Below are 26,153 nucleotides of genomic sequence, written 5' to 3'. Positions count from 1 at the left end.
ACACACGGAAGGTAAAGAAAGCTTCTGCTAAAAAACACCTGACAAACATGCAGCTGTTTCGCTGAGAGTCCACAGTTCAGTAACCAGATTCATGACCTCACTAGATAACCTAGTATAGGCAGTTTCACCAGAAGAAAGCAGTGCCATTTAAAGAATCAGAATTACTACTAGAATCATCAATTAGGTTTGTGAAGTTTAAAACACCTTAAACATACTCTTGTTACACCAGTTACAATTCAATGAATTAAGATTCACAGACATTCACAGAGTCTGCCAATTAGTCCAAATGGGAAATTCAGAAACCTTAATCCTGGAAAAGACTGACAAAGAGACATTTAAGTTAGACACACTAGATTCTCCCATCTAGTCTAACAACATTTCAAAAGTGCATTTTGGAACTAAAGTCACACCTGTAGATCATAAAGTTCATCATCAGATAGCTACCCTTTGACACCAATTTGCCAGCACTCTGCGCGATTCACACATGCTAGTGTTCAATAACATACCTGTGTTTCCATCTCCATCATTCTCTGTTTGGTTTCTTTCAGTTCAGCCTGAGTTTCAGCTTCTCTCAATCGGACTGTCATCAGCTCATCCTGCAGCTCATTCACTGTGTTTTTTCTGGGAGGATCTTTCCATCTTCCAGTAGTACGAGCTAGATGACGCTAAACAAAATAGCATGCCATGGCTGATAATGCCTGATCTTTCCTGGTGTTGCCTTATTTCATTTAAGGTCTCAGAGTTATATGAGGACAAGTTGCTATAGTGCTCCTGTTTATCCTAAAAACTAGAAACCCACGGAAACGTACTAGTTTTAAGAACAGACAATGAAAAGGCTCAAGACAGTGAATTGCAAGTATATTCTGAGACTTTTGCCTATTTCTAGTCCTTACCATCTGGTGAAGTAGGTACTGATCAGGTACTTCCCTTCTACCAGAATGGTTAGCACAGGCTCTCTGCCATCTACAACAACTAGGGATCAACTTCTAACACTTTTGAATTAAAGTTTCTTGTGGCAGCTGCATTTAAAGATTTTCTCACCTAGGCAGCTTGAGCCACAATCGCTAGTTTCTACTTGATCTCTTCATCTCAAAATTTCATAGACTTTTGCTTTATCATCATTCACTGAAAATAAAAATTGTTAGAAGTGTATTGCTACCCATACCTGCCAGTGTTCCTCCAAATCTTTGACTTGCTGCCTTAGTTCTTTGAGACCCATCAGAGCTTCTGCTTCTCTTAATTTTACTGCAATCAGTTCTTCCTGTAGTCTAGCAACATTTTCCTCATCAGGGAGAGCGCTGTTCCTCTGCAACAAGGACCATTCTCTTAAATACGTATTTGAATAAAAGTGCTTAGTGAGACCCACTCCAAGAATATAGACATGGAATGATAACTCTTCCCACTAACCGAACTTACTTAATGACAAGAATTAATTCAAAATAAAAATCTATTGCAAAATAAAATCCCTCAAAAAATCTAAGCTCCTGGATATAGCGAGCATGTATAAGTATCTTCCAACTGCAAACTACAGAAAAAAATTTGGCAAGGTATTTTTTAGTATTCTGACTTCCAGATTTCCCTAGATGGCATCCCTAATGAAGCATTATTTACATTATTTTACACATAGTCAAAAATATGGACAGAAACCTGTAACATTTAGAGCTAGCTGATAAGAGTAAAGCAAATGAGGAACTGAAATTACACCTTTACAGTTACAGTTTTTATTTAGACTTACAGAAAAAATAATAAATGCAAAAATTTTTTTGGGAAGTAGGTCATCTGTCTTTAAAAAGGAGAACAGATATGTTAACAAAGGAACCATTCATTAGTATTTATAAACAGCAACCAGTCAAGAAAAGGTCTTGTAGATGAAAGTACATGGATGTTTATAGAAACACATCAGGAAAACGTAGAGAGACTAGAGAAAGCTAAACAGAAAACAGGAAAACACATGGCAGGAGTGACCAGGCCAAAGTAAAACTCTGATGAAAGCATAATAATGGAAGTCTGGGAAAAAAGTGAGGGGAAGAAAAAGGACATAGTCTGCCTAATTACGATACCCCTACATCAAATCATTGGTCACCAAATACTCAGTTGAACTGTGCTTCAACACTTTCTACTGTATTTCTCAGTAGTGACTTCCAGCAACATTAAGTATTTTTGTAGATATGTTACACTTTCACAGTTGCTGGGTTTTCTTGAGAGTTGAGAGTAAAGTACATTATTAAGATTAAGGGAAAACAGCACAACCGCCATTTATTAGCATCTCTATGTTTCAAAATCATGGGATCCAAGTACTGGCAAGTATAAGAAGTGATAGGGTGTGTTTCCGAATGTTTACATCGCTGTCAGTACAGCCATACAGATCTTGGGTTATTGAGCAGAATTTTCCCAGATTACATGACACATCACTAACAGCAGTAAAAAGCTGTATTTGTAGACATTTGAGGGAGTTGATTTCAGTCGCTCTCTCATGCATCTAAGTTTATCATGACAGACTGAAACACGACTGTACATCCCAGTGTCTGGCACACCAGAATTTCCCCTACTGCTCCAGGGTTTTTTTTCCACACTGAAGTTTTCAGCATATGCTATCTTGACGCTGATGAAGGCTAAATAAAAATAGTCTTTTTGACCTTTGAGAAATACATTAGATCCCGAATTCTTTCCAATGTTCACTACAATGAAAACTACCACACTACTAGCCTGTTAGACTCCCACCAGGGCCCTCAGATACTTAAAAAAGTAAGATCTTGACTCCAGTGGGTCTGGCCACATTCCTGAGTATAAAACTCTTCAAAATTTCCACGAGGAAACAATTTCCAAAGCCAATACAACAGGATCTGAAAAGTGTGCTTTGTTAGGTCACTTAGTGGAGATTTTTTCTTTCCTTTTTTTCTATTTTATTTTGCAGTTAAGTTTTTCTTCAAAGAAATGTCAATGTTTGACAGTTGGTTTGAGCATTGCTTGAACTCTGGGATCAGTAAGTTACAAGCTGGGATGGCACTCAAAAAGCAGTAGAGATTTGGCACTAAACGGTGGAGATATTTCCCTGTCCATCATGGAACAAAGCAGAAGACACACAAGAACTCAAGAGCTGGGAACGGTAGTGTTGAACTCTTTCCTCCTCCCTTCCCAAACTACTTAGTTTCACATCACCTCAATGCTCAGCCTAAGCATCCTGCTCTTGTTGGAGGATGCAACTTCGAAACAATCTATGTTTACTGTAAAGGCTCCACCAGAATCCAAGTTTTCCACTGCAGTGGGCTTCAGGAATATGAGAAAAGCGATCTGTTCTTCACAAACCTTTCCCAGCGTGAAGAGACCTTAGTTTTTTCCTCATTAACTTCAAGTTTGGAAAGCATCTTGCAATTGTGAAAACACAGAAGAGAAGATTCTAAAGCAGAGTTATGCAAAGAATTACAGGGATCTGTATTCTGTTTCTAGTGCTATTTTATACAGAGGGTCCTGGTTTGATTTACCTTTTCCATCTCTAGAACTTTATCTTGCATCTCCTTCAGGGCACAATGGGATTCTGCTTCACTCAGCCTGGCTTGGACCAGCTCTTTTTCCAGTTGTAGCACAAAGTCTTCACTGTACCGTGAACTGCATTTATGCTACAAAGTTTGCAGAAATATATTTAGTATGAAGCACAGATGGTTTGAAAGGGGTTTTATATGCCAGATTTGGAGTGAAAAGTACATTCAAATGTGTAACATTAGGAATACTAGCTTAAGACCAACAGAAGCGCTTACCTTATACAAGTCTATTAACGTGTCCATCCAAACTGCTAATAAGAACCCTAACGCTATGCCCCTCAAACAGCTGCACCTCCACACAGCCAAATGTTTAAGACCAAACCGAGACCCCATCAGTATGATGAGCAACAACTCACAGTCTTCCCTCATTGTTACCCAAACTGAAAAATTCTCAAAGGATCTGTGATTATTTTGTAATAGGCAGAAAAAGATGCTTAGGAAAGACTAGCTAAATTACAAGGTTAATACAAGTATCTCTCTTGATCCCTGCTCACTTAAATGCAGATGCAAAACAAGGCTTCCATAATCCTGGATTTAAAAGAAAGCCATATATGCTTCAATGGATGATCACTTTGGTTTCCACTCCAGCCTTTGGCTCTCATTTGCTCACACTATACATATTCCTCCTGAGATCCTCTTCCAGGGCAAACCCTGTGGATTTATGAGAAAAATCCAGGCACAAGCAGCAGTACAGCCCCTTGACAGACAGCACAGGCCCGAGCTACAAAGAAATTTGGTTCTTTCCATAAAGGATTTCAAGACTACCGCCAGTCAACTTTGCACACCCAAACACATTCCCTCAGTAATAAAACAGCAGTTCAGAACTTAAGGTAACACAAAGTCATAGTAAAAACAACGTTTGAAAATTACTTTAAGAACAACTTCTTCAGCAAAAAATCTTTTATGTATTTGCCTTAAGCTCTAGAGTTTGTGACAAGAACCACAATGTGAATGTAGATTTCCAGACACCAGCCAAAGGTTTTATCTACACTAACACTGTTTTGCTTGGCTGTGTTGAAAAGATTTCTGTAATATAAAGCACTAAAAACGTAGTTCTACAGCCATTCACTTTCGAAAGAAACAAGCCTTTGCTTGGCTTCACACAACTGGATTCGTTTTCCTGCAACTTTTCTTAAAATCTCAGAAATAGTAAAATCTCAGACTGACACAACCATTCCTAATGTTATTTTGGCCAATGACAGATTATTACATGTAATTACAGAATGCTTTTCCAGGACTCTATACTGAAGGGCAACTAACAGATTGCCCAGCAGCTGCCTAGTTAACTTTGTTTATGCATTTAAGCACTAACTGTAGCGCTAAAAAGACGTATTTTTATTTTCTACATTTTGGTTGCAAATTGAAAAGTAGTATAAATAAAGTGTATTGTAAAATAAAGTGAAGCCTTCCATAAGGTTCCAACACCCAGTTAAAAGCATATATTCTATCAATTATCATCATTCATTTTAGCATGAGTTCCTGAAAAGAAACTATGCATTATGGAGTTGCTGTAACAATAACCAAATACGTGACTAAATATTACCTTGCAAAATGCACATACTTCCATCTGAATGTTTAGACAATTAAAATCGTCTTCCCCTAATACACTTGAAGAGCCTATTTAAAAAGCAATTTTACCTTGAACTCTCATTTCTCAGATTCAGTTTTCAAGCATTCAGACTGGTGAACTGAGTAATCGTTGAAAATTAGAGTATCACTGGGAAAGACTGAGATTTGTGCTCCAGAGGTGTATTTCACTGGCAAAAATCGTTAAGATTATTCATTTTTGTACATCCAGCAGAAACTAGCTTTTTCATTTAGAGAGAAAAATTTTTCATTTAGGAGAAAAAAACAGAGAAAAAAATCCCTTCAGCATGTAATTATTAGGAACTAGTTAGAACAGGCTGATTATCCTCACCCTTAACTCCTCAAATACATCACTTTTAGCATGCTTCAAAAGAAAACCTTCTGTATTCTGTTGAAGTCAGGCACAACTTCCTCTATGCAGTTCTTCATTTACTAGCAGTATGAGGAAGAAACCACCTTCCTCTTAATCTTTTGGTTATCCACCACACCTAGAAGCCTTTGGTGAGATTAGATGTGCCAAAGCCAGATGCGTACCATTCTCTTCAAACCCATTCAGGCAAATATTTAGGTAGCTGAAGCACTGAACTCCACCAGCACTTCAGAACATTGTCAGCTTTACAATTATTTTTTTCCTAGTTATCACTATAAAAATTTGTACAGGTTATGTACTGTTTTTAAAAACCTTTCACTGACAGAATTGCTTTCTACTAAGATGTAAAAGTTAGCATCCAAAGTAAAATTAAGTGTGAAGTCTCCATCTCAAACCTTATTATTTTCTGCTTCCTTTCCCCCTTCCAAATGACTTAAAATGTATTCAGAAATACGTGGAATACATTTGATCACACTTAATATGTGATTTATCGTATGATCACTAGTACTATTTTCAGGTCATCTGGGAGAAGTACTATAGCAGAACTTCCCTTTCTTTCACTACGGAACAATGGTAAGAAGAACCTCTCTAAGAAGACTCAACACCTTGCAATAAAAGGCTTTCTGGGTCAACTACAAACTCCCTATAATTTTTCCTGTGAAGTATTTAAAGTTGCATGTAATTTGGGCTTCTGGTGTTGGACTTCAGTCAGAAGAATACTCCTCTACCCATCTTTGCATTCAGCCTTACAAAGAAGTGCTGCAATGGAGAATTTCTTCATAAACACAGACACACATCCTGTAAGCACTTCCAATACTTACCTTTAAACCATCCAGTTTGTGCTATCAAACCTCACAGAACAGATAGAATAAACCCTAGATAATATTTAAACACAAATGCATAACCTTTTTACAAAGTATGTTCGTCATCTTAGAAATACTATGGTTTAGATAATACTTTTGCTACCAACAACAACAAAAAAAGAACCTACAACCCTACTCTTATTTCTCCTGCCTCTTAATTTACAAGTAAAAGTGAACTGCGTTTTGGTTTTGGCATTTTTTTTATAAGTTCATTGTACAATCATTTTTGCTATTCATAAACAAAACTGAAATAATTGGAGAAAAAAATTAAAGCAAATATTCTTAAGACAATACTGAAGAGGAATACTGCCGAGAGCAAAGCTACTGGCACTAGGAAGCAGCAAAAAGATTTCCAGCATACTCAAAAGTGAAATGCCAAAATTCAAAAGAAATTAATGAATTTCCACAAGGCGGTGCCCTAGGTGCTCACAGCTGTTTACATTTGTTGCTCCTATTGCCATGCTTAGCAAAGTCAAAAGCCTGTTCAGTTACAAACCTTACTAATGCAGCAGAATCTAGGGAACTAACAACTGAAACCATCTTAACACTTTCACCACATTGTCCAAGTTAATTCACACAGCCCTCAAAACCACAGTATGATTCCTTACACTGCAAAATTAGTCAGCTACCAGGCACAAATCCCTCTATAGGCACATGGATTTACAGCCTCAGTTCCACTCATATTCACATTTAAGTGGAGGAAGACAAGGCTGCAAGCATGCAGGGTAGGAAGTGTAGCTCTTAACTGCCCATTCTCGCATTTTACACGCTCTCCACTCCCGCAGTACCTGTCCAGCTGCCTGCCCCCACAGCTTCAATCCAGCCAATTCTGCAATCCACAGTTATCTGACAGTTTTGCTCATGACCAGTTCCCATGCCTAGCCAGCCTGCCAGGCTTCCCCAACATTGTACTTCATAAAGTCCCCAGCATAATTAAAAGCACTAAAAAGTCGTATTACCCATCAACTTATAGATAAATATAGCATTTTAATCTGTTTTAATAACTTTTAATTGAGTACAGGTAAGTAACAGGGATGCCTCCAAAAACACATTGCAAAAGTGTGTGCACTATTGTAATCAGACAGTAAACAACTGGGTACCCAGGTCTATAAACACTTCTTATTTTATTTTACCTGAAAGATTACAGCATATCGAATTTTTGGAAAGCATCACTAGAACATCCTGATCTTCTTAATCATAATTTCTGCATTTTTTTCCCCCCTGTAAATGTCATGGTTTAACCCCAGCCAGCAACTAAGTACCATATAGCTGCTCGCTCACTCCTTCCCACACTCCAGAGGGGCAGGGAGGAGATTCAGGAAAAAGATAAAACTTGAGGGCTGAGATAGGAACAGTTTAATAATTAAAATACAGTAATAATAATAATAATGATAATAATTGCAATGAGAGGAGAGAGAGACGGAGAGAGGAATAAAATCCAAAAAAGGGACAAAACCCCAAGTAATGCACAATACAATTGCTCACCATCCACTGACTGACGCCTGGCCAGTCCCTGGCCACCTCCCCCAGCTGTATATACTGAGCACAACCTATGGTATGGAATGTCCCTTTGGCTAGTTCGGGTCAGCTGTCCTGGCTGTGTCCCTTCCCAGCTTCCCGTGCCCCTCCAGCCCTCTCGCTGGCAGGGCCTGAGAAACTGAGAAGTCCTTGACTTAGTGTAAACATTACCTAGCAACAACTTCAAACATCAGCTGGTTATCAACACTATTCTCATGCTAAATCCAAAATACAGCACCACAAGCTACTAGGAAGAAAAATCAACTCTATTCCAGCATGAAAAATTAACTCTATTCCAGCTGGAAGCAGGGCACTACAGAAATTGCGAAGATTAAATAAAAAACAGCATTACACATTACAGAGTAACAGCTCATTAATAACTCCTTGCAACTATTCTAAATGAGGTATCTTCTTGACACAGAAATGCATTAAACAGGCATCGTAAATATTTCTATAATGTTCTATTTAAGTTATGATTTCTTTTCAGTCTAACAGTAAATCTCATCTCCACCTTCCAAGACAAGATACAAGTATTTCCTATTTCCAGAGTTTTGGTGGAAGATGTGTAAAACAAACTGCTATATTGCCTGTAAGGGACCTCATAAGCAGCTGCAGCATGTTACACTTCTAAAAAGTTTTATTTCATACACCAGAAATGCCCAGGGCTTCAGACAAGTCCTTGGACACCACTTAATATGAGCACGTTCACATCAACACTGCTAGTGCACAGTTCATTCAGCAAGCGAAGACTGCTGAAACCGCTTCCCTCACTCTCTCCAGAGAAGATACTGAGGACTTAGTAAGTGGCTTAGAGAACGTAACTTCAGTCTCACAGTAATGGTCTGAACTCTTGCACATTGTTCTACCTAAGCCACACAGTACCTACAAACACAGTACTACCTACAGCTGCTAAGAGTTATTTTTCTTCTCTATATGCACATAAACTCATGCTATTTAATCAAGTCCTGTAGTTCCAAACTCAGAGGGACAATAACTTTTTATTTTTCAAGCAGCAAGTTTAAGCGTGCTAGGGGGGGAAAAAAAAAAAAAAAAGGTATGCAGAAGAAACATTAACATGGAAGAGACCAACTTAAATGAGAAGCTAGGTAAAGGCATTACGAATCAACTCTCAAATCCGAGTATTCAGAGTGACACAATTTGCAATGGCTAGAATCTTGGCATTAGGAGCTACCAAAGGTTTTGCATGCGTTTTTTTGTTAGTATTTCTTTGGTGGCAGTGGGGTTTTGGGGTGGGTATTTTTGTTGTGGAGTTTTTGGCTTGGTGTGATTTGTTGTGGGTTGGGTTTTTTCTTAAACAAATAACATGTGTCTATGCAGGGTTATTAATCTCATCTATCAGTATGAACAGACCAAAACATCACTTAGTTCAATCTGTAACTCTCAGAACGCAAATCACAATGAACAAGCATTTACAAGGACAGCACGGAGACCATGTCATGATGAGGAAAAATAAACACAAGTGAGTGAAAAAGATGAGATGATGTGCTGCCAGGCTCCTTACCCATTGCTGCTGCTGTTGGAGCTCCCTGATGGTATTCTCAGCTTGCTCCAGTTTAGTAATGGCCTCATCACTCTGCTGTTTGATGGTGGCCAGCTCCCGTTTTATGAGGTAGTTTTCCTCAGCCTCCTGGGCCCTTGTCACTTGTCCCTTAGGACATAATTTATTTTTTTTAAGCAATTGAGGACAAATCCAAGAAAGATTGCCTTTGTGATGCTTAGCTGCTTATTTCATAAGATTGGTTTTGCAAACAGCACAGAGTACAATTGGTAGAAATTTTAGGACAAGGTAGTACTAAACAGCTGCTCTAGTACTTTATCACAAAATTCAGCATTTGTTTAGCAAGCACAATTGCGTACTTGCATACAATAAATTTCCTTTCATGCAACATTACTCAGTTGTACATGCACAGATTTAAGTTTGCAATGTTCAATTTCATTGTTAATACAGTGTCACAGAATCCATTTGTCATAGGAATTTACCAAAATATTACATTAGGTTAGGAAAATTATTGTAACGTGCAGGTATAGGGTTTATATATATTTTTAGTAAACAAAACTAAATAAGTTTCTAGCGAGAGATTAGCTCTATATTTATTCCAAATCAGCAAAGCAGGGATAGAGTACAGCATGCAAATACGCATGCATTAAAGCAGTTCGGGGGTTTTTGAGAGTAGGAAAAGAGGAAGAGAGTCATACAGTAAAAGACTAAAAGACTATACCTGTATCAATCTATCTGCCAAGGAAGCACTTTCCTACAAAGGAAAAATTCAGATAGGAATAAGGAAAAGAAAAACCCAAAAAAACAAAGGGATGATAATAGTGACAAAAAGACAAGAACTGAGAGAAAGAAAATGCCCAAATTCTACCCATTTTCTACACAAATTCTTTTTGCAAACTTAACAACTTTTCACATAGAATTAAGGCAACTCAGCCTGAAAGTCCCAGGAAGCAGCCTTTCCTGCAACAGATTTAACACGGTCCATCTTTGATACAAGAAGGTCTCAAAGCCAGGTTTTTGTAACACTTAAGTCACCTACTGGAGATAGGTGTTTTTATCTGAATGGCTTGGTTCCCTAATCAACACAAGTTACTGGAAGGAACATTACCTAATACAATCTAGTAGGCAGATGCAAGACAGAGTATGATCCATCCACAACATGAAAGGCAGGCATAATTTGAGCACAAAGGAAACTCCACTAAGCACTCAGGCATTCATGCAGACTAAAGCTTCCAAAAAGATGAAGCAAGAGAGTTAAATGGTGCAAACTGACAGACACAAATAGAAAATTTCAACTATGACAACTATTATTTTGTTTTACTGAACTCTTGCAGCAACTCAACTGAGCAGTTCATAGATTCTTTTCCTGCCAAAGTTTTGCAAGAAAGAAAACTTCATTTATGCACACTGACAAGCACTACACTTCCCCTGCCCTATCCCCCGCCCCCCACCCCAGTCACACAATTCATTTCTACTCTATCACTCAATCTTTGCAGATTCTAAAACAGAGAACACATCAATTCACAGACCATCTTTGTCCTTGGAACTTTTATTAAAATTGAAGCCCAGACTGGTTGATAAGAGCTATTACTTAAAAGTTAAAGTGTTACAGTACAGCAGTTAAGTTCATTAAGGTACGCTAAAAGTAATGACAAGTAAATCATATAGGTTAGGATGAGGAAAAAACCTGAAGCTTCCAACAGAAGACTGAACACGTTTGTTCATACTTCATTATCTATATTTCATATGTTGTGATGATAAGGATCTTCAGAAATTCTTATTAACAGATAATATCTTCCCATTTTGAAATGTTCTAATTCCAGTCCGAACAGGATACTCAAAATTAATTCTGAAATTTTAAGTACAGAGTTTGCAAAAGCACTAGCGTCTGGCAGTTCATCATGGACTTACTAATTAAAAAAAAAAATAATCTGATTTCAAACCTCTGCAAGTTTGGTATAAAACAGACATATTTACTATTATAAGTTTGCCAACAGCACTGAAGTGATTCACTACAGCTTCAAACTTCTTCAAAAAAGTCTGCTCTTTTCAGTTACTTTCATCAGCACTTAAACATTAGAAACAATGGTGTTTATAAAATTGTATTTTTGGTCACAACTGTCACAATATGTCCTCCTTGTGTGCATTTTTCCAAACCAAATTCAGAAATCAATTAATTATAATCTGACAGAGATTAACTGTTTTTTCAAGAAGCTGCAACGGATTTAACATCTGAAGTGTGACATCTTTCAGTTATGTCACTAAAATCACTCCATCATCTTCTTCCCTGTGAAACATCAACTGTTCGCAACTCGCAACCGCGTTCAAATTAATCTGTTGAAGGATAGCTGCTGTTCATGGTTAAGACAGACAAGAATGTTCTCGCTCCGGAGCAGACAAGCTCAGCTGCAATGTCACAAGCATGATCCCAGAATATAGGAGAGGCCACTGGAGAACACCACCTGCCTGTTGGCAATGTATCGACAACAGTTATCATGCGTAGTTTTAAAGTTATATCCAGTTACAAAGAAGCCTAAAAAAACCCTATTTCAGACTAAATCTGTGAGAAATAAGTCTTAAAAAGATATTCTCTGCCTCCGTGTGCCCAAAATTGCTACAAAAATTCAAAACTACGTAAAAAAATTAATGGCAGCAGGCTTCCTGTACTGAACGAGAATGCTGCAACAATCTGCCCTCTACTGCTGCATTCACTAGTGATTAAGTAACCTGCTTGCAGCTCCATCACTCTCCAGTCATTGGTAGGTCATTTCGCTCCTACATAAAAACACCCAGCAACTTCCAATTTTCAAAACTGCGGACTGTCTCACAATAACCTGTTTTCCACCCAAGCAGTCCACTATTTTACGTAGTCTTCTGGACTTTGAACAGATCCTTCTAATACAGAAAGAAAACAGTACAACAGTTGGGTATGTCAAAATGTTTAGTTTCATATTTACTACAAGCCAGACATAAAAATCTTAAAACATTTGTGAGCACTGACCCTAATTGCTTTGTTACTGCCATGCTCTTTGGCTAAGAACTGTTAGTAAACACCAGAGTAGCAGAAAAACCAGTAAGCTATAATTCTGAGATTTCCATTTCATATAATAAAATTGCCACCAGGTATAAATTAGCACAGATTAAATCTAATCACCAACATACTTACTTTTTCTAATGTTTCAATGCGCTGTTTTAGGAGTCTATTTTCAGTTCGTAACCTCTGGAAGGCAAACAGTTCAGAGTTGTATTTCTCAAGTCTGAATTGGAAGTCTGATAAAAACCAAGCAAGCTAACAACATTTTTACCTCATCACATCTACAAAAATCAATACAATCTCAGAAGTAATTAACAACCTTTTAAACATCCTTTTATATGATGTACTAATTCAAAAGATGAGTTTAAACAGCTTGATACAACAAAGATGGTAAGTTTTGTGTTACACAAAAGCATCTGTGTTGCATTAGCAGATAGCAGTATGTCTGCAGGTGAGCCCCGGGGCTTAACCGCGCATTAGACTTGAGAGCCCCCTGTACATGAACACAGCTGGACAGTCTTCATGGTTAAGGGACATGAAAGCGCACTCCCTGCACTAGGACAAGCTAATGACATAGCTGCAAGGTATACTTCCTTTTCCTCCCAATAATTTATGTTAAATTATAGCATAATGTTTATTCAATCTGTTAACATTATACTGAGAATTATTTACCTCAAATGCCCCAGAAGTGAGAAAGAATTGTACTGAATTGCGTATTTTACCAGTGCATTTCCTGTAAATTTCAGCATCAGATAGAAGAGATCTGTATCCCTAAGCAGAGAGCCATGGATATCAGTTCATTAATGCTTTATTCTGCCGGAGTAAGAGGCAGACTCAATGTGCTTGTTTTTCCATCTCCCAAAAATAGCAGAGCTTCTTAGCTGGAGAGAGCAAGACAGAAATGGTTTCTATGAGGTCCCAAAGCAGGGCCTACAAACAGTTTGGGTTGCTGGGTTTTGTTGGTTGTTTGGGTTTTTTTTTTTGGTGGGGTGAGGCGGAAGGTAGGAGGTGGGGGATGTGTTTTAATATGTTTTTGTTGAGGTGGAATTTTTTTGTGGAGTGGGAGTGTGTGGTGGGGGGAAGCAGAGAAGGATTTGAAATGTTAAAATACCAGAATCTGGAGTTACAGTTGTCTTTCGAATGATTTTATTCTGTCTTGTTCTGCAGTGAGCTGTCTTTTAAGTCCTGCAAATCTGATTTCAGATGCCACTACAACAGGTCCTAATGCTGCTACTAACTGCCTCGCTGCCTGTAACAAACTGCCTGAAAAAGCTTGGAACACCTTTGCGCTCCCAGGTGCATGTCACTGAATTGTCCTGAAGAACCAATGCCTTAAACTGATATTGAAAGGCAAAAGGAAGAAGGAAGGCTGTACCTCGCTCCCCCTACTGAGCTTTATACACAACACTTGCCCATCACTTCTCTCACTGTCTTTTCTCACGGAACTAGCTGAAAACATGACACAAGGAGGGAAATCCAGATGAAAAACCACGCTGTGAAAAAAAAGTGAAAAAGGAAAAAAGAGCAACACAAGTCTATTTATGTCACAAAAGCAAAAAGATGCAGTGATTAAGTACATACAGGAAGTAGTTCAGTTAGTAAAAGGGAAACAAACTGCACTCTCTGGTAGAGGGTTTTCCACATCATGTATCAATTGCAAAAGCTCCCAAAAGTGACTGCAGACAGAAGGCACTCCATCTTGGGCTCAATGCATAAGAACAATCAGTACCTCAAAATCAATGATAAACCCCTCAAGTACATTCTCATAAACTCTGTCTTAACATGTGTCTTACAAACCTCCTGCGTGGGACATCTACATCTAAACCAGCATATCTGGAACCTCTGATAAATGAGGCCATCTATAATCAAGCTTTAGTCAGCAGAAAATAATAAAAACTAAGTACAGCAGCTGCCCATCAAAGACTTTTCTTTAACCCTCCACCAGAAGTCTCAAGAATTTCACTGTAAGTGTCCTTTATGAACAGACATCCCAAATACAAATGCTGAAAGAAAAGAATTCGGGGACCTGAGTTACACGTCTTGCTACATGTACAGATCAAATAAGTAACCTCACATCTAGGAATTCAACTGATCCGTAAATAAATTTGTTCAGGCTCTCTTACCTTAATTTCAACTTGTTCTTCCATTTCTTTTGTCTTTATTGTAGTGTATTCCTTTTCTAACCTAAAAATTAGAAACAGTAAATTATCATTAGAAAAATTATGGATAACTTGCTTGTTGGTGTAATACCTAACAAACAACAGCAGGACAGAGATACTGTTAAAGCGGCCACTTGAAATGCGCTCCTCTAAGCGTTGAGACTGGACATTAAATTTAAACACAGAGACTTCTGCAGGTATGAGCGGACCCTGAACCAGCACTCTGAAGCAAGGTGCTTGCTTGTATACATTTACAGTGGCAATGATTTGGAGCTACTCTGTAATCACCGCTCAATGTACTTTTACAACAATCAATTTAATAGATACAGCCAAAAGAAAACAGAGCTTGGAAAGCCTGGAAGACAGAAAGATGCAAAGAGATTTGAGACAAATATCTTAAGCACATAAAACCATTTTGGCCCCTCTCCAGCAAAACACAAAATTGTCCCAATTGAAAAGGGTGGCAACAAGAACAAAAAAAGTTGAGACAAACAATGTCTTTATAGAAGGCATCCAAGGAAGTTTAGCCTCGAAATGGTAGGATTTTAAACTACATCCACTTATATTAGCTTTCAGAGAAATTTTTTTTCCTGAAAGCTTTGTTACTACTGTTTTAAAGACGACTGCTCACTCTACAGCACTGATCATAGGCTGCTGACAGAAGGACTGGAAAATTCAACTGGAAAGACCCTAGCACAATCTACAGTGCAAGGACAGGGAATATAAAATACATTACAACCAACTGCAGAATCACCAAACTTAACCCTGGAAAAAGCACAATATGTGCTGCTTGGCTTATCAAAACATAATTTACCAAATGCAGAAGAGACAAGACACACAACTAACCATAAAAAACCCCAACATATCACGCTCAGTATTTCAAACTCCACATGAAAGTTATTTTACAATTACCAATGTTATTACAAAGTTTCATCAATTTCTATTTTAAACAACACTGATCTTGACCATACATGCACTCTTCAGCACTGTGAATATTTCTCCAGTTCCTGAGAACTAAAGTCTTAAGAATTTAGGCCAAATCATGAAGCTTAACCTTTCCCCACTTCACCCTCAAAAAGCCAAACACCCAACACCTACCCCACCCCCCAAAAAACCCCAACAAACAAAAAACAAACCACACCAGACCCCCGCTTTTTTTCGAATCAGATCTTGTTTACAGTCATGCTGTAATTCCCCATAAGTTGCAGCTTTCTTCAAAAGCTTTTCAGGTTATTTTAAAAAATGAAATATGGCTTTATTATGTTTTAGAAAAATAGCAAATACTGCTTTAGAAAAATTTTCTGGCAGACAGAACTTCAGTTTAGAGTATAAAACACCAAAAAATTTGATGATGGAAAATTCAAAATGAAATACCAAGTAACTAGTTTTAAAGATAAACAAACAGTAGCTCTTAGCAACAGCATAATCTATTTTCTCAAAATGTTATACCTACTTTTTCATCTTTTTTGCATTGTATTTGACTTGGTAAGATGCTTGGATTAATTTGTCTGGACCACTGTCAAACTGATGTGGAATGACCTTTTGAAAGTGCTAAAAGCAATCAGAGCACAAGATTACATGTAATTAATAGCTGCAAGGAAATACACACACCATTACATGTTTCAGACATCTCTTACAATTATTATAACCTTAATTTACCTGTAACATTCCTTCCATGTCAAGTTGTAGTAATTCTGCTTGGTTCATCTGAAGTACTGCTAAACCTACTCGAAATACTATCTCTAAACCCTGAAATCAGAAGTTAAGAAGTATCCAACAATTATTCATGGCATTGTCAACAGTACAGAACGATTCTATTTACTAATGGTGGACATGTCACCCAGTTTCTCAAACAAGCAAAAGGGCTACTGAAAAACCTCTGAATTTCTTATTTTGTCCCAGGGAGAAGTAGTCTGGCTATTTGTCCTGATGTCAGACCCCCTCTCAGAGAGGCTAGTGCTAAGGTAAAACATCGAGTAACAGGTCTTCTGTCAGCTTTATCAAACATTTTAAATACATCTAGTACAATCCCCCAGGTCCTTCTCAAAAAAGCCTCCCCTCGCACCCCCCCCCAAAAAAAAAAAAAAAAAAAGCCACAGTATAACTGAGTTAAGCTATTTAAACTGATACAAGGGAACGTCTCACTGATATATGCTGTCTTGGACATTCTTGAGCACAAGCTCAAAGGATCCACCTTTATCTTACTATTTTCTAGAAGATGATTGCATAGAAAGAGCATAAATGACCTAGACGCTGTGGTTTGTTACCAGTTACAACCATGCAAAACTAATTTAGGTGTCTTTGTGACAGTGACACAATAATTGCATACATTTCTTTGGCTACTGTTTGTCATCTGGACAACAAAAGATGCCAAGACTCCCTCCTCTTGGCCTGCTAATCCCCATGGAGCTTTAACTTTGGCCTGAAAGCAGCATTACTTTCCACCCCAAACTTACTATAATACTGAGAAACCGATGTCCCTGTTCTATGCAACGCTCTTGCTGCACCCAGAACTGACAGGTTTGCTACCTCTTCAAAAGCCTTGGAGTGCAAATATGCACGCAGCATCTACATTCAAAGATACAGCTGCTCTTCCTTGACAAACTACATACACACCTTCCCCTACAAAATAACCCGATGAGCATAACGACTAAAAAGCAAGACTACGAGATTTGCCCTCATAATGAGGTTTATACCACTACCTAAATAACTACTTTTAACAGCTGCTCTTGAAATAGAACACATGAGTATTGAGTAGTTACCTCAGACATAAAGATATCAAATATTCTTGTTGCAATTGGTAGTGGAAAAGTTGTAAGGAATATAGTTAAAAACCATGACGACGCATACATAGAAGTGTGGAAACTCTGAGACTGAAAGTGCACATAAAGCTCTGGAAGATGCTCCTGAAAGAAAACAATGAAAAAAAATACACGTTAAACTTCTGCTGGTAGTTTTAGTGTATCCATGCTTTTGTCAAGTTTTGAATAAAAGAAGAAAATAATTGATATCTAGTACAGACAGCAGCTTCATAACACAAGACTAGGAACAATATTACTCATCAAGAACCATGCTACACAAGTCCCAGCACAGACAGCCCTACAGCACTTCCACCCTGCAAAGCAGAGATTATGGGAACACTTCCCGATCCTAACAGGAAGTCCCAAGCTTGTAAATCCCCAAGACACATGTAGAGTGGGCTACCAAAAGAGCTGAAAAGACCTAGGGTACAGCCAGAGACCTGTGTCTCATTTGCTACATAACATCCCACCCTGACCATCACATTTGGAACTGGATCACAACACACAAACCTGTTTGTCTCCACCAGCCCAACCAGGAAGAAAAAAGAAAAAAGTGTTCTGTGTCCCAAATCTGAACACCATTTTTAGTTCCACATATGAGGGTATCTCCCAGTTTCCATCTTTTAAGATATTTATATATATTTATATATATATATAAGATAATTTATAATTGACTATGAAGACATTGACTTTCAGAATCTTCAATCCAAACAGAATTAGACATTCATGTCCTTAAACTGTAGCAATACAAATCCTCATGCTTCAGTGTTTAAAAGCCAGTCGCTGCCTGCCAAAGGTTAAAGAAAGTAGGGCCACACAGCCACATGCATTTACTTTTCAAGTTCTGAAACTAGCTACTGTCAAGAGAACAGCCTATTAGCCAACAGACATGCCTGCTCTTGAACTGTAATTCCCAAGTTCCTTTGTTAATAGTTACTGAAGAGAAAGTTTGATTTTGTATGTACCTGTATCATGCATTCAAACTGGTACATACAAAGGCCCAGCTCAGCCATGCTTGGTTTAAAGAGTTCTCGTAGTCTGTAATCTTGCATTAATTTAACAAACACACAGAATGCCTCTTCTTCTGGCATCTATATTAAAAATAGAAAAGCACAGTAAAAACTCTAGACAAGTGTAAGGATATATCAGAGTAAGTGCTTGGGAGGGTTTGGTGGTTTTTTGTGTGTGCGCGCACAATGGGATTTTCTTGTGTTTGTGGTGTTTTTTTGGGGGGTGGGGGGTGGTTTGAGGGCAAGGGGGATTGGTTGGTTTTGTGTTTGGTTTTGAGTTTGTGTTTGGTTTGGTTTTTTTTAATAAATTTATAATCAATTACTGTAATGAAATTTTGTATATTTGAATTCTATCAAGTGGTTTCTATACTGAAATGGAGGTCTGCAAGTTCCTTACACCCTACTTTGTCATAAAACAAAAGGCAGTAATACACAGGCAGCTTTAAGATTATCAAATCAACGGTGAAGTTCCATTTGAACTCTGAGGCGATTCAGTGTAATAGAACTGAAATGAAGTTTGTTAATGGTTGAAACAACATTAACCAAAACAGCTTGCAAGTCTGCAAACCTACCTTAGCTCTGAGAAATAAACGTATTCTCCCACTCAAAGACAGTGTCTTCTTGGCAAACCGAACCACAGAGAATAAATCTTATTTGATTTGCAGAGTAAACAGCTGCCCTTGACAATTCCATTGTAGCAAAATGACGAAGGAAAACTATTATAAAAATGCCCAATAAGCCACCATGATATATTAGGCATTCTAGCAGGGATTGTAAAGGTTCGCATTTTTAATATCATGTTTACCTGCATAAGCAGCAATCCAACGATAAAAGCACTTCCTTGACAGTATCCAACCTCACGATCCACCAAAGAGTAAGCCTGGGAAATAAAGTTTCAAGACGCTCAACAATAAAACATCATTACCAATAAAAAGTAATCATTGTTCATGCTAATTTAGCATGTTATGTTACAAATAACTTACTCTTCCTCTCTCAAATCCAGTGAGGACAGACATTCTATTGAGAAGTTTTACTTAGCTATGCTAGCTGCTACCTGCTGCTACAAAGGCTATGAACTCTGCTCTCTGATAGCCTACAAAGCTGAAACTAAGGCAGGCAATACCTGAAAAAAACCATGCAGTTTTCAGCTACAGGAATTTGCCAAAAAATAACAGAGACAGCTGGCATACAAACTGTGCAACGTTAGGTTACTACTTTTATAGGAGACAGATCAGACAAACGAACAACTGTTCTTTTCAAAAAGAATTGTGCACTGCAGGTTTTTTTACAAGCAGAGGAAATAAAGTGATCCCCATGCATGTTGCAGCTTCATTTTAGAGTTTTGGAAGTTACGATGATTTGGAAACCTGCCAACTTTTCTGTTGAAACTATGTCGTACAGAAAAGCCTGTCTTTCAAAATGTAAACTCCAGTACAATTAAGACAAAATAATGCAAACTTCATTTTACGGTGGCATTCTCATTTTGTGCCTGGGCACTGTAACGACTGCACATTAGCTTGTACCTGCCATCTGCTGCTACCACTTGCAGGATCTGAGACACTTAAAAAGTGCAGACCAGTTCTGATGTACAGTGTTCTTGTCTTGGGCAACGTTGCTCACTTCACAGCACACTTTATTCCATTACACTATCAGCAGTTAGCCTGTGACTTCATTTTAATGAAAACTTATGAAGCTTTTTAAATTTCTTATGAAGTCAACTGTAGGAATACCGCATCTGAAAGCTATCTTTGAAACTGGAATGCCATTTGTTAAACCATCCGGTGTCAACTAGAGTAAATTTCAGAAACTTAAAACACATGAAACTGATGCAAGTTCACTATATACAAGGCAAATTATTTTCCAGACTTCTGTGTATGTTCTTGCTAATGTATTTTCAAGGGCTGAAATACTGACTTACCTTCATTACGTTGAACAAGACCTCCTGTCCGAGGCTATCCTTTTCCTTAAAAAAATCATGTTCAGGGTATGTTCTAGCTATGTCCCTTCTTATTAATTTCTCGCAAGGAGATGTCATTTTCAAAAGCTCTGAATACTGATCCTTAATTGGCATGCTTTGAGCACTGCATAGAAGTTGCCACACAATTGCTCTGAAATGATGAGGTATCCCTTTGCGAACAAGCTCCTAAAGCGCACACACAAACACACAAAAATGACACAAATTCATTTATACTTCCTGCCAATATAAACATAAGTCTAAAGAACAAAACAGCAACAAATTAAGTTCCTCACAATATCATGTCACAAACCAATCATACAGTTTATAATATGTAACCTCAATTTTAGTGTGACAGATTGTTAACAAAAGTAAGGAGACTGAGTAACTTTTAGTGGCTAAATTAGCTAATGAAAGTAGTCCCCCATTCATAGTAAGCTACTTAAAAACCGAATAGTCAAGCAATTTTAAACAAGAACTCCCATTAGCCAGAATTCAATACAGTTACTTTTGTATTTCACAAGAGATGACTGAAGATAACACCCTTTATTGTATTTGCAGTGATTGAGATAAATCACCAACTGAAAACTATTTCCTAGACAGGTAAATGATAAAAAGTAGAACTAATTGTAGCACAGCTGACTGCAACAAAAAACCCTGCATGTTACTACCATCAAAAGTCATTTGACAAACTTGACAAGTTGTGTCCAATCTCTCTGGTGGGCCAATATTTCCAAGTTCTCTTTTAAGAAAGTATTTAAATGCAGTTTCCCACACTGGACCCCAAAAACATTAAGTTTACATCTACTGAATTAACTAAATTTACTTTATCATCCCTGAAAAAAAAAAAAAATCTGCTAAATATTATACAATTCAAACCTTCCCCATATCAACAGACCTAAGAACCCAATACCTGTCTTTTCAGAAATCACAAGCAGAAAGTAGTCTTATTGCTTGATCTGAAAACTGAGAAAAAAAAAGGATGATTCAGGAAGTTTACACACTTAGTGGTACTTTCTGCAACTAGGATCAGGCTCACCCAGAAGATTGTCTCTTCAAGCCAAGACAGTTCCTTTAACAATTTTTTGTACCTCAAGAACTGTTACGAAGTCCTCTGCCTCCTAAAGGATAGCTTCTTTCACTGCAGTTTATTCTGAAAACAGAGTAATCCCCTATTCTACAAAGCTTCTGCTTTTCCTTGTTTGTTCCTAATATTTCTCTTACTTCTTCAAACATTAAGATTGATTAATGCAACAGTGACAACTTTTAAAGAGACTCTTGCTTTCAAGTTTTTTGCTAAGCTCGAACTCTACTGCAGTTTTGCATCACTGACCTCAATTTTCTCATATCCCTAAGATCTCCAGCCTTCTTCAGAGCCATCCCCATAATGCCACTCCAACTATCTGTCCCATATATGACAACTACAACAGCCTGTGTTATTTCCTAAAAAATTTCCAAATCAAAGACAACAGCCCTAACACATCAGCTGTCCACATCTGTCTCTAGCTAACATCTGTTAACAACGGACTACCAAATTGTGTATCAGCCATCTAAAGCCTCGAGGGCTACTATAACAAAGCACTAGCAAGTGGTTTCTTGCTTTAAGTTACCACACACCTGCTTGACAGAATAACAGGGTTAATTCCTCCAACATTCCCAAAGGAAGAGCAGGAAAAGGCACCTACTAAGAGGCACTAAAATGATGCTATTCTACACACGATGATGCAGACTGAAAAGCAGGACTCAGGTCACCCTTCAGAATCCCTCTATGAATAGGAAGCGAGTTCTGAAGTGGATCAGGAGACATAAAGGATGGAACATGTCACCTATGCAGGAAGGTATATACACCTATATCTAAAACTGAAAAAACTTACCTGGTATCTAATAACTTAAGACCAGCTTTTGCAGCCAAGACAAAAAGATACCTACGCTGCTAGAGTTGTAACTACTGGCAGAGTCAGGAAATGGGTATGGATGTTCTGGTATTCCATCATAAATGCAGAATGACACAGTTTAGGCTGACTTTCAACAAACAAAACAAAAAAATAATTGAGATTTATTTAAACAGCACAGGAAAACTCACTAGCAATATAATTAAATACTTACTGAAAGTTAGTCAAATACTCCCCAAATTATACTTGGCCATCTGTAAAAACATGTGATACTTGTGACACTTTAAAATGTTCAAATGCAGGCAGTTCAAATGAATTCTATCCAACCAGATCTCCTTATTATCATCTAACTTCCTTCTCTTGCCAGGTTCATGTGGCCTTCTTTTCATGGCCTTTTGGGAACACCTTTCCAGAAACTGTTTTCCCTATGTAAGCAAGAAGTCTTGAATTAATTTTCTTCCGTTGCTTCCTTTCTCAAGTCATGTTCTCCCTTCACAACTGCTTCACATAAAAGATACTTTACTTCAGCCCATTGTTCTGCCTTCCCACAACCTATTCATAGACACACATTTCAAACCGCTCAAAAGACCTTGAAATTTGTATTCTGCACATAAAACTACAGACTAGAGCCAATAAACAACCAAAGCAGAACAGACTTGCCTACAAACAAAAAATCCCACGCTGCTGTACTCGCCGCTTCTGAAATGTGGATATGTTCAAATGCCCTACATCCTTTTTAGTTTGAATTTAAAGTGTAATTGAATGCCACCTCTGTACACGGCCACAACTAACCCAGACTGGCCACACTCTAGTCAAAGTTTGTCCAGTTCACTACGTGTTCTTCTGCTTAAGGTCATCCCTGGGGTCAACACACTTGGCACACACAAAAACCCTAAACTCACCAGAGTCTCAGTAGAATTATCAGCTCTTCCAATAAGAACAATTTAAAAAGACGGCTGCTCAGTGGGAAAATAATCACAGCATCCAGCTATCAGATGCCCTTAAGTGGGTCTGCAGTAATTCCATTTTGGAAACATGAAGCAAATCTTCAGTGAAGAGATTCAAGAAAATCTCTTATTAGAGGTAGACTGAAAGCTTTAGTATTCAAGATATACAGTAAATGAGTTTAATTTTCAGTAAGAGACATCTGCTGGGCAAAACTGTTACCAAAGTCTGGTAACAGTTACATTGGAAGCACTAAGGCTTAGAGACAGAACTAGATTCATTGAACTGGAAGCTTCTATTACATGTTTACTCAAAAAAAAAAAAAATACCAACAGTAAGATAAAATAGTATTGCTTATATCACATTACAAATCCATCCTAAAAATATACTGTCCAACTGCTACCTTAACTTGCTTTTCTTTCTTTTTCCGCACATCTTCCCATTCATTCACAATCCTCCCCCACAGGATCCATGAGTCTTCTTCAAGATGGCTGAGATTGCTAGAGGCTGATGAACTAGATACAAGAGAAGATCCACTATTTCTTCTTGACCCATTTACTGATCGCAAGGATTTGCTATCTGTTTCCAAAAGTCTGCAAAGAAAGCACACAAGAACCAAATTCAAGCTCTTCTCGCCACAGTACCACACTATTGTTCATTTAGAAGTCAGTGCTTCCAACCTCTTTACAAAGAATGCACCCAAAGGTTCAGCAGAACAGTTTTCCCAACATCCATTTCGATTAAGCTTGAAAACACGAACTGATCAATATTACTGTTTCTTCTTGAGCTCAAGTAATTCTGCAGACAGAACAACACCTCGCATTGCAGCATTTTAAAAAATGGATAAATATGTCGTATCATGCATCAACCACACTGGGAGAAGTGAGGTTTTAATGCAAGCATTTTGTGGTCTCATGAACTAGATCTTAATACATAAAGACAACAAGTTAAAGAAAGTACAGAAGCATTGCAAGTCCAGCTCTCTTACGCACTCATCAACTGGAGATTAACAGCACAAGTTCCATTTTGAGGCAAAAGTACCAGCAAGAGGGCTTTGATTTCACTAGTAAGAAAACACCCACAGCTCTCGTGCATCAGACTGACAACTGAGACCATACGGAAGTTAAATACCCTCAGTGATGGTGTCAAACGTCAGTAGTGCATGAGAGCCAGTAATTTTAGTGAAAAGACAAAAAATTAGCTTCCTAAAAGTCTACCTGATTACACCTTTGGTTTTTTGAGAGTATAAATACAGACAGAATAATTCAAGCCTGGAGCAATTTTATAACAAGCGTTCACAAATCAACACACTGTTTTAGAAATGCATGGGGAAAATCTCAGACCTAAAGAAAGAGGAGCAGGCAACAAAAGTGGTTAGTATAGCTAATGAATGTGTAATTAAAGCATGGAGTTCAGACAGAAGAACTGGGGTTATCAGGCAGCAAGGTATACATAAAGATGTGCCAAGTGCTGGATAAGCTGCCTGAAGAGACTCCCCTGTTAGCTGTCAGATGGCCATCAATTTTGCAAGCAGCTGGGGATTCTGGGCAAAGAGGCATGCTTTGTTTATCCTCAACTAATATTGAGCCCCCAACAAGGGGAATTTCTTTAGACTACATGTTAGGTAAGAGTAAGATTTCAGACTAACTTGAGAAGGTGTTTTGCTGTATGGTTTCATTTGTGCTTTTAACTTCCAACAACCCCAATGTCTGTAAATCCAAGTGATGTGGTTGCACAATTTCTTAATGCAGCTGCATTAAGAAGGTACACCACCACGACCACCCCCCAGCATTTCAGCAGGGTCAGATTAGGTTATATATATTTAACAAATTATAACCTGACTTATATTGTAATATTTATACTAGCCTTCCCGGTTGCCAGCTTTCACCTACTGGTATTTATGGAAGTTATGGAAAAAAGAAATTTAATTCACGAGGACCACAAGTACAGTCTTTGCAGTAACATTTTGTTTGGAAAACGGTTAAACAGTACTGCCAGGGGGTGGGGGGACACAGGACACAAGTTTGTTTCAAGACTAATTTTAATTTAGTCCGTACTAATAGAATGCAGAAAACCTTGTTTTGAGGGAGGAAAACACATTTTTTTTTTATGTTTAGAAATCTGGCCTATACTGATCTATAAGGAAAATTTACAGTATGGAACTCCTCTCAATCTAAGACAGTGGCTAAAGATCAAACTCAAAGTAATCACAAAGGAAAAACAACCACAGAATAAACATTACAATTATAAAAACAAGGTTCTAACTAGTCACTTTCAGGTTTCACAGCTTTCTATAGAAGTTATACTAAGTTTCTGTAAGTTGACCTTACCTGGATAAATTCATTGTCCTTAGATTTGAAAAAGGGAAGTTCTTTTTACAGTAAGCATCAAGTTCTGTGGTATTTAGTCACTGTTTTCTTTCACCTAAAACTTTATAAATGATTTACCAATGGCAAACAGATCTAGAAGGACTCTGGACCGAGCTACCTCATTATTCTGAGGGGATGTTCAGTATAATTGGATTACAGAATGCTACAAGACACCTCTTGAAATAATTTGAGTTTTTTCCATTTCTAGCTGTTTAATTCATGCTCTCCTTATTGACATAAAAGCCAACAATAAAGGAAACCTTTAAAAATATCCATCACCAGCAATTCTTCCAGCAAGCAGACACAAGAATAGTTCCCTCTGTTCAGAGAACAATTCCTCGTCAACAAAGTCCCACTGTGCTAAAATGCAGATTCAAACTGTTCTGAAACAGCAGCGCACGCAGCATAAGACTATCAACTTGCTGTATTAAAGTGCAGTATCTCATGAGAAAAGGTACACTTGATAGGACAGCCTCTAATTAGAATTTACACACAAGACTAATGCAGGATTGAGCAAGGCTGCCTAAAATTAAGTAAAACCAGACAAGATTTGCTAGCTTATTTACTAAATGAAGAAAGCTGACTAGAACGCC

At 37.9% G+C, this 26,153-nt stretch overlaps 1 protein-coding gene across 7 annotated transcripts in view; it reads right to left on the bottom strand.

Moving 5' to 3' along the window:
• EVI5 (ecotropic viral integration site 5) overlaps positions 1–26,153 on the bottom strand; it is an 82,912-nt gene that overhangs the window by 42,553 nt on the left and 14,206 nt on the right. For 4 of the 7 annotated variants that reach the window (XM_055814867.1, XM_027786560.2, XM_027786558.2 and 1 more), the window contains 14 exons: positions 23,595–23,784; positions 20,319–20,543; positions 19,206–19,280; positions 18,356–18,481; positions 17,352–17,495; positions 16,249–16,338; positions 16,043–16,140; positions 14,554–14,614; positions 12,563–12,616; positions 10,118–10,150; positions 9,400–9,546; positions 3,483–3,617; positions 1,166–1,306; positions 507–665 (listed from right to left, as the gene is read on the bottom strand). In XM_055814867.1, the coding sequence (XP_055670842.1) occupies positions 507–665; positions 1,166–1,306; positions 3,483–3,617; positions 9,400–9,546; positions 10,118–10,150; positions 12,563–12,616; positions 14,554–14,614; positions 16,043–16,140; positions 16,249–16,338; positions 17,352–17,495; positions 18,356–18,481; positions 19,206–19,280; positions 20,319–20,543; positions 23,595–23,784 (1,678 nt within the window). Of the gene's footprint in view, positions 1–506; positions 666–1,165; positions 1,307–3,482; positions 3,618–9,399; positions 9,547–10,117; positions 10,151–12,562; positions 12,617–14,553; positions 14,615–16,042; positions 16,141–16,248; positions 16,339–17,351; positions 17,496–18,355; positions 18,482–19,205; positions 19,281–20,318; positions 20,544–21,267; positions 21,321–23,594; positions 23,785–25,521; positions 25,611–26,153 lie in introns of those variants that run through there. The other 3 variants (XM_027786563.2, XM_027786564.2, XM_027786557.2) reach the window with 3 other exon arrangements.

This window comes from Falco peregrinus, chromosome 10 (assembly GCF_023634155.1).
Source record: "Falco peregrinus isolate bFalPer1 chromosome 10, bFalPer1.pri, whole genome shotgun sequence".
NCBI lineage: Eukaryota > Metazoa > Chordata > Aves > Falconiformes > Falconidae > Falco > Falco peregrinus.
The sequence above is the reverse complement of the archived record's forward strand: the minus strand, read 5'-3'. Positions and strand labels throughout refer to the sequence as shown.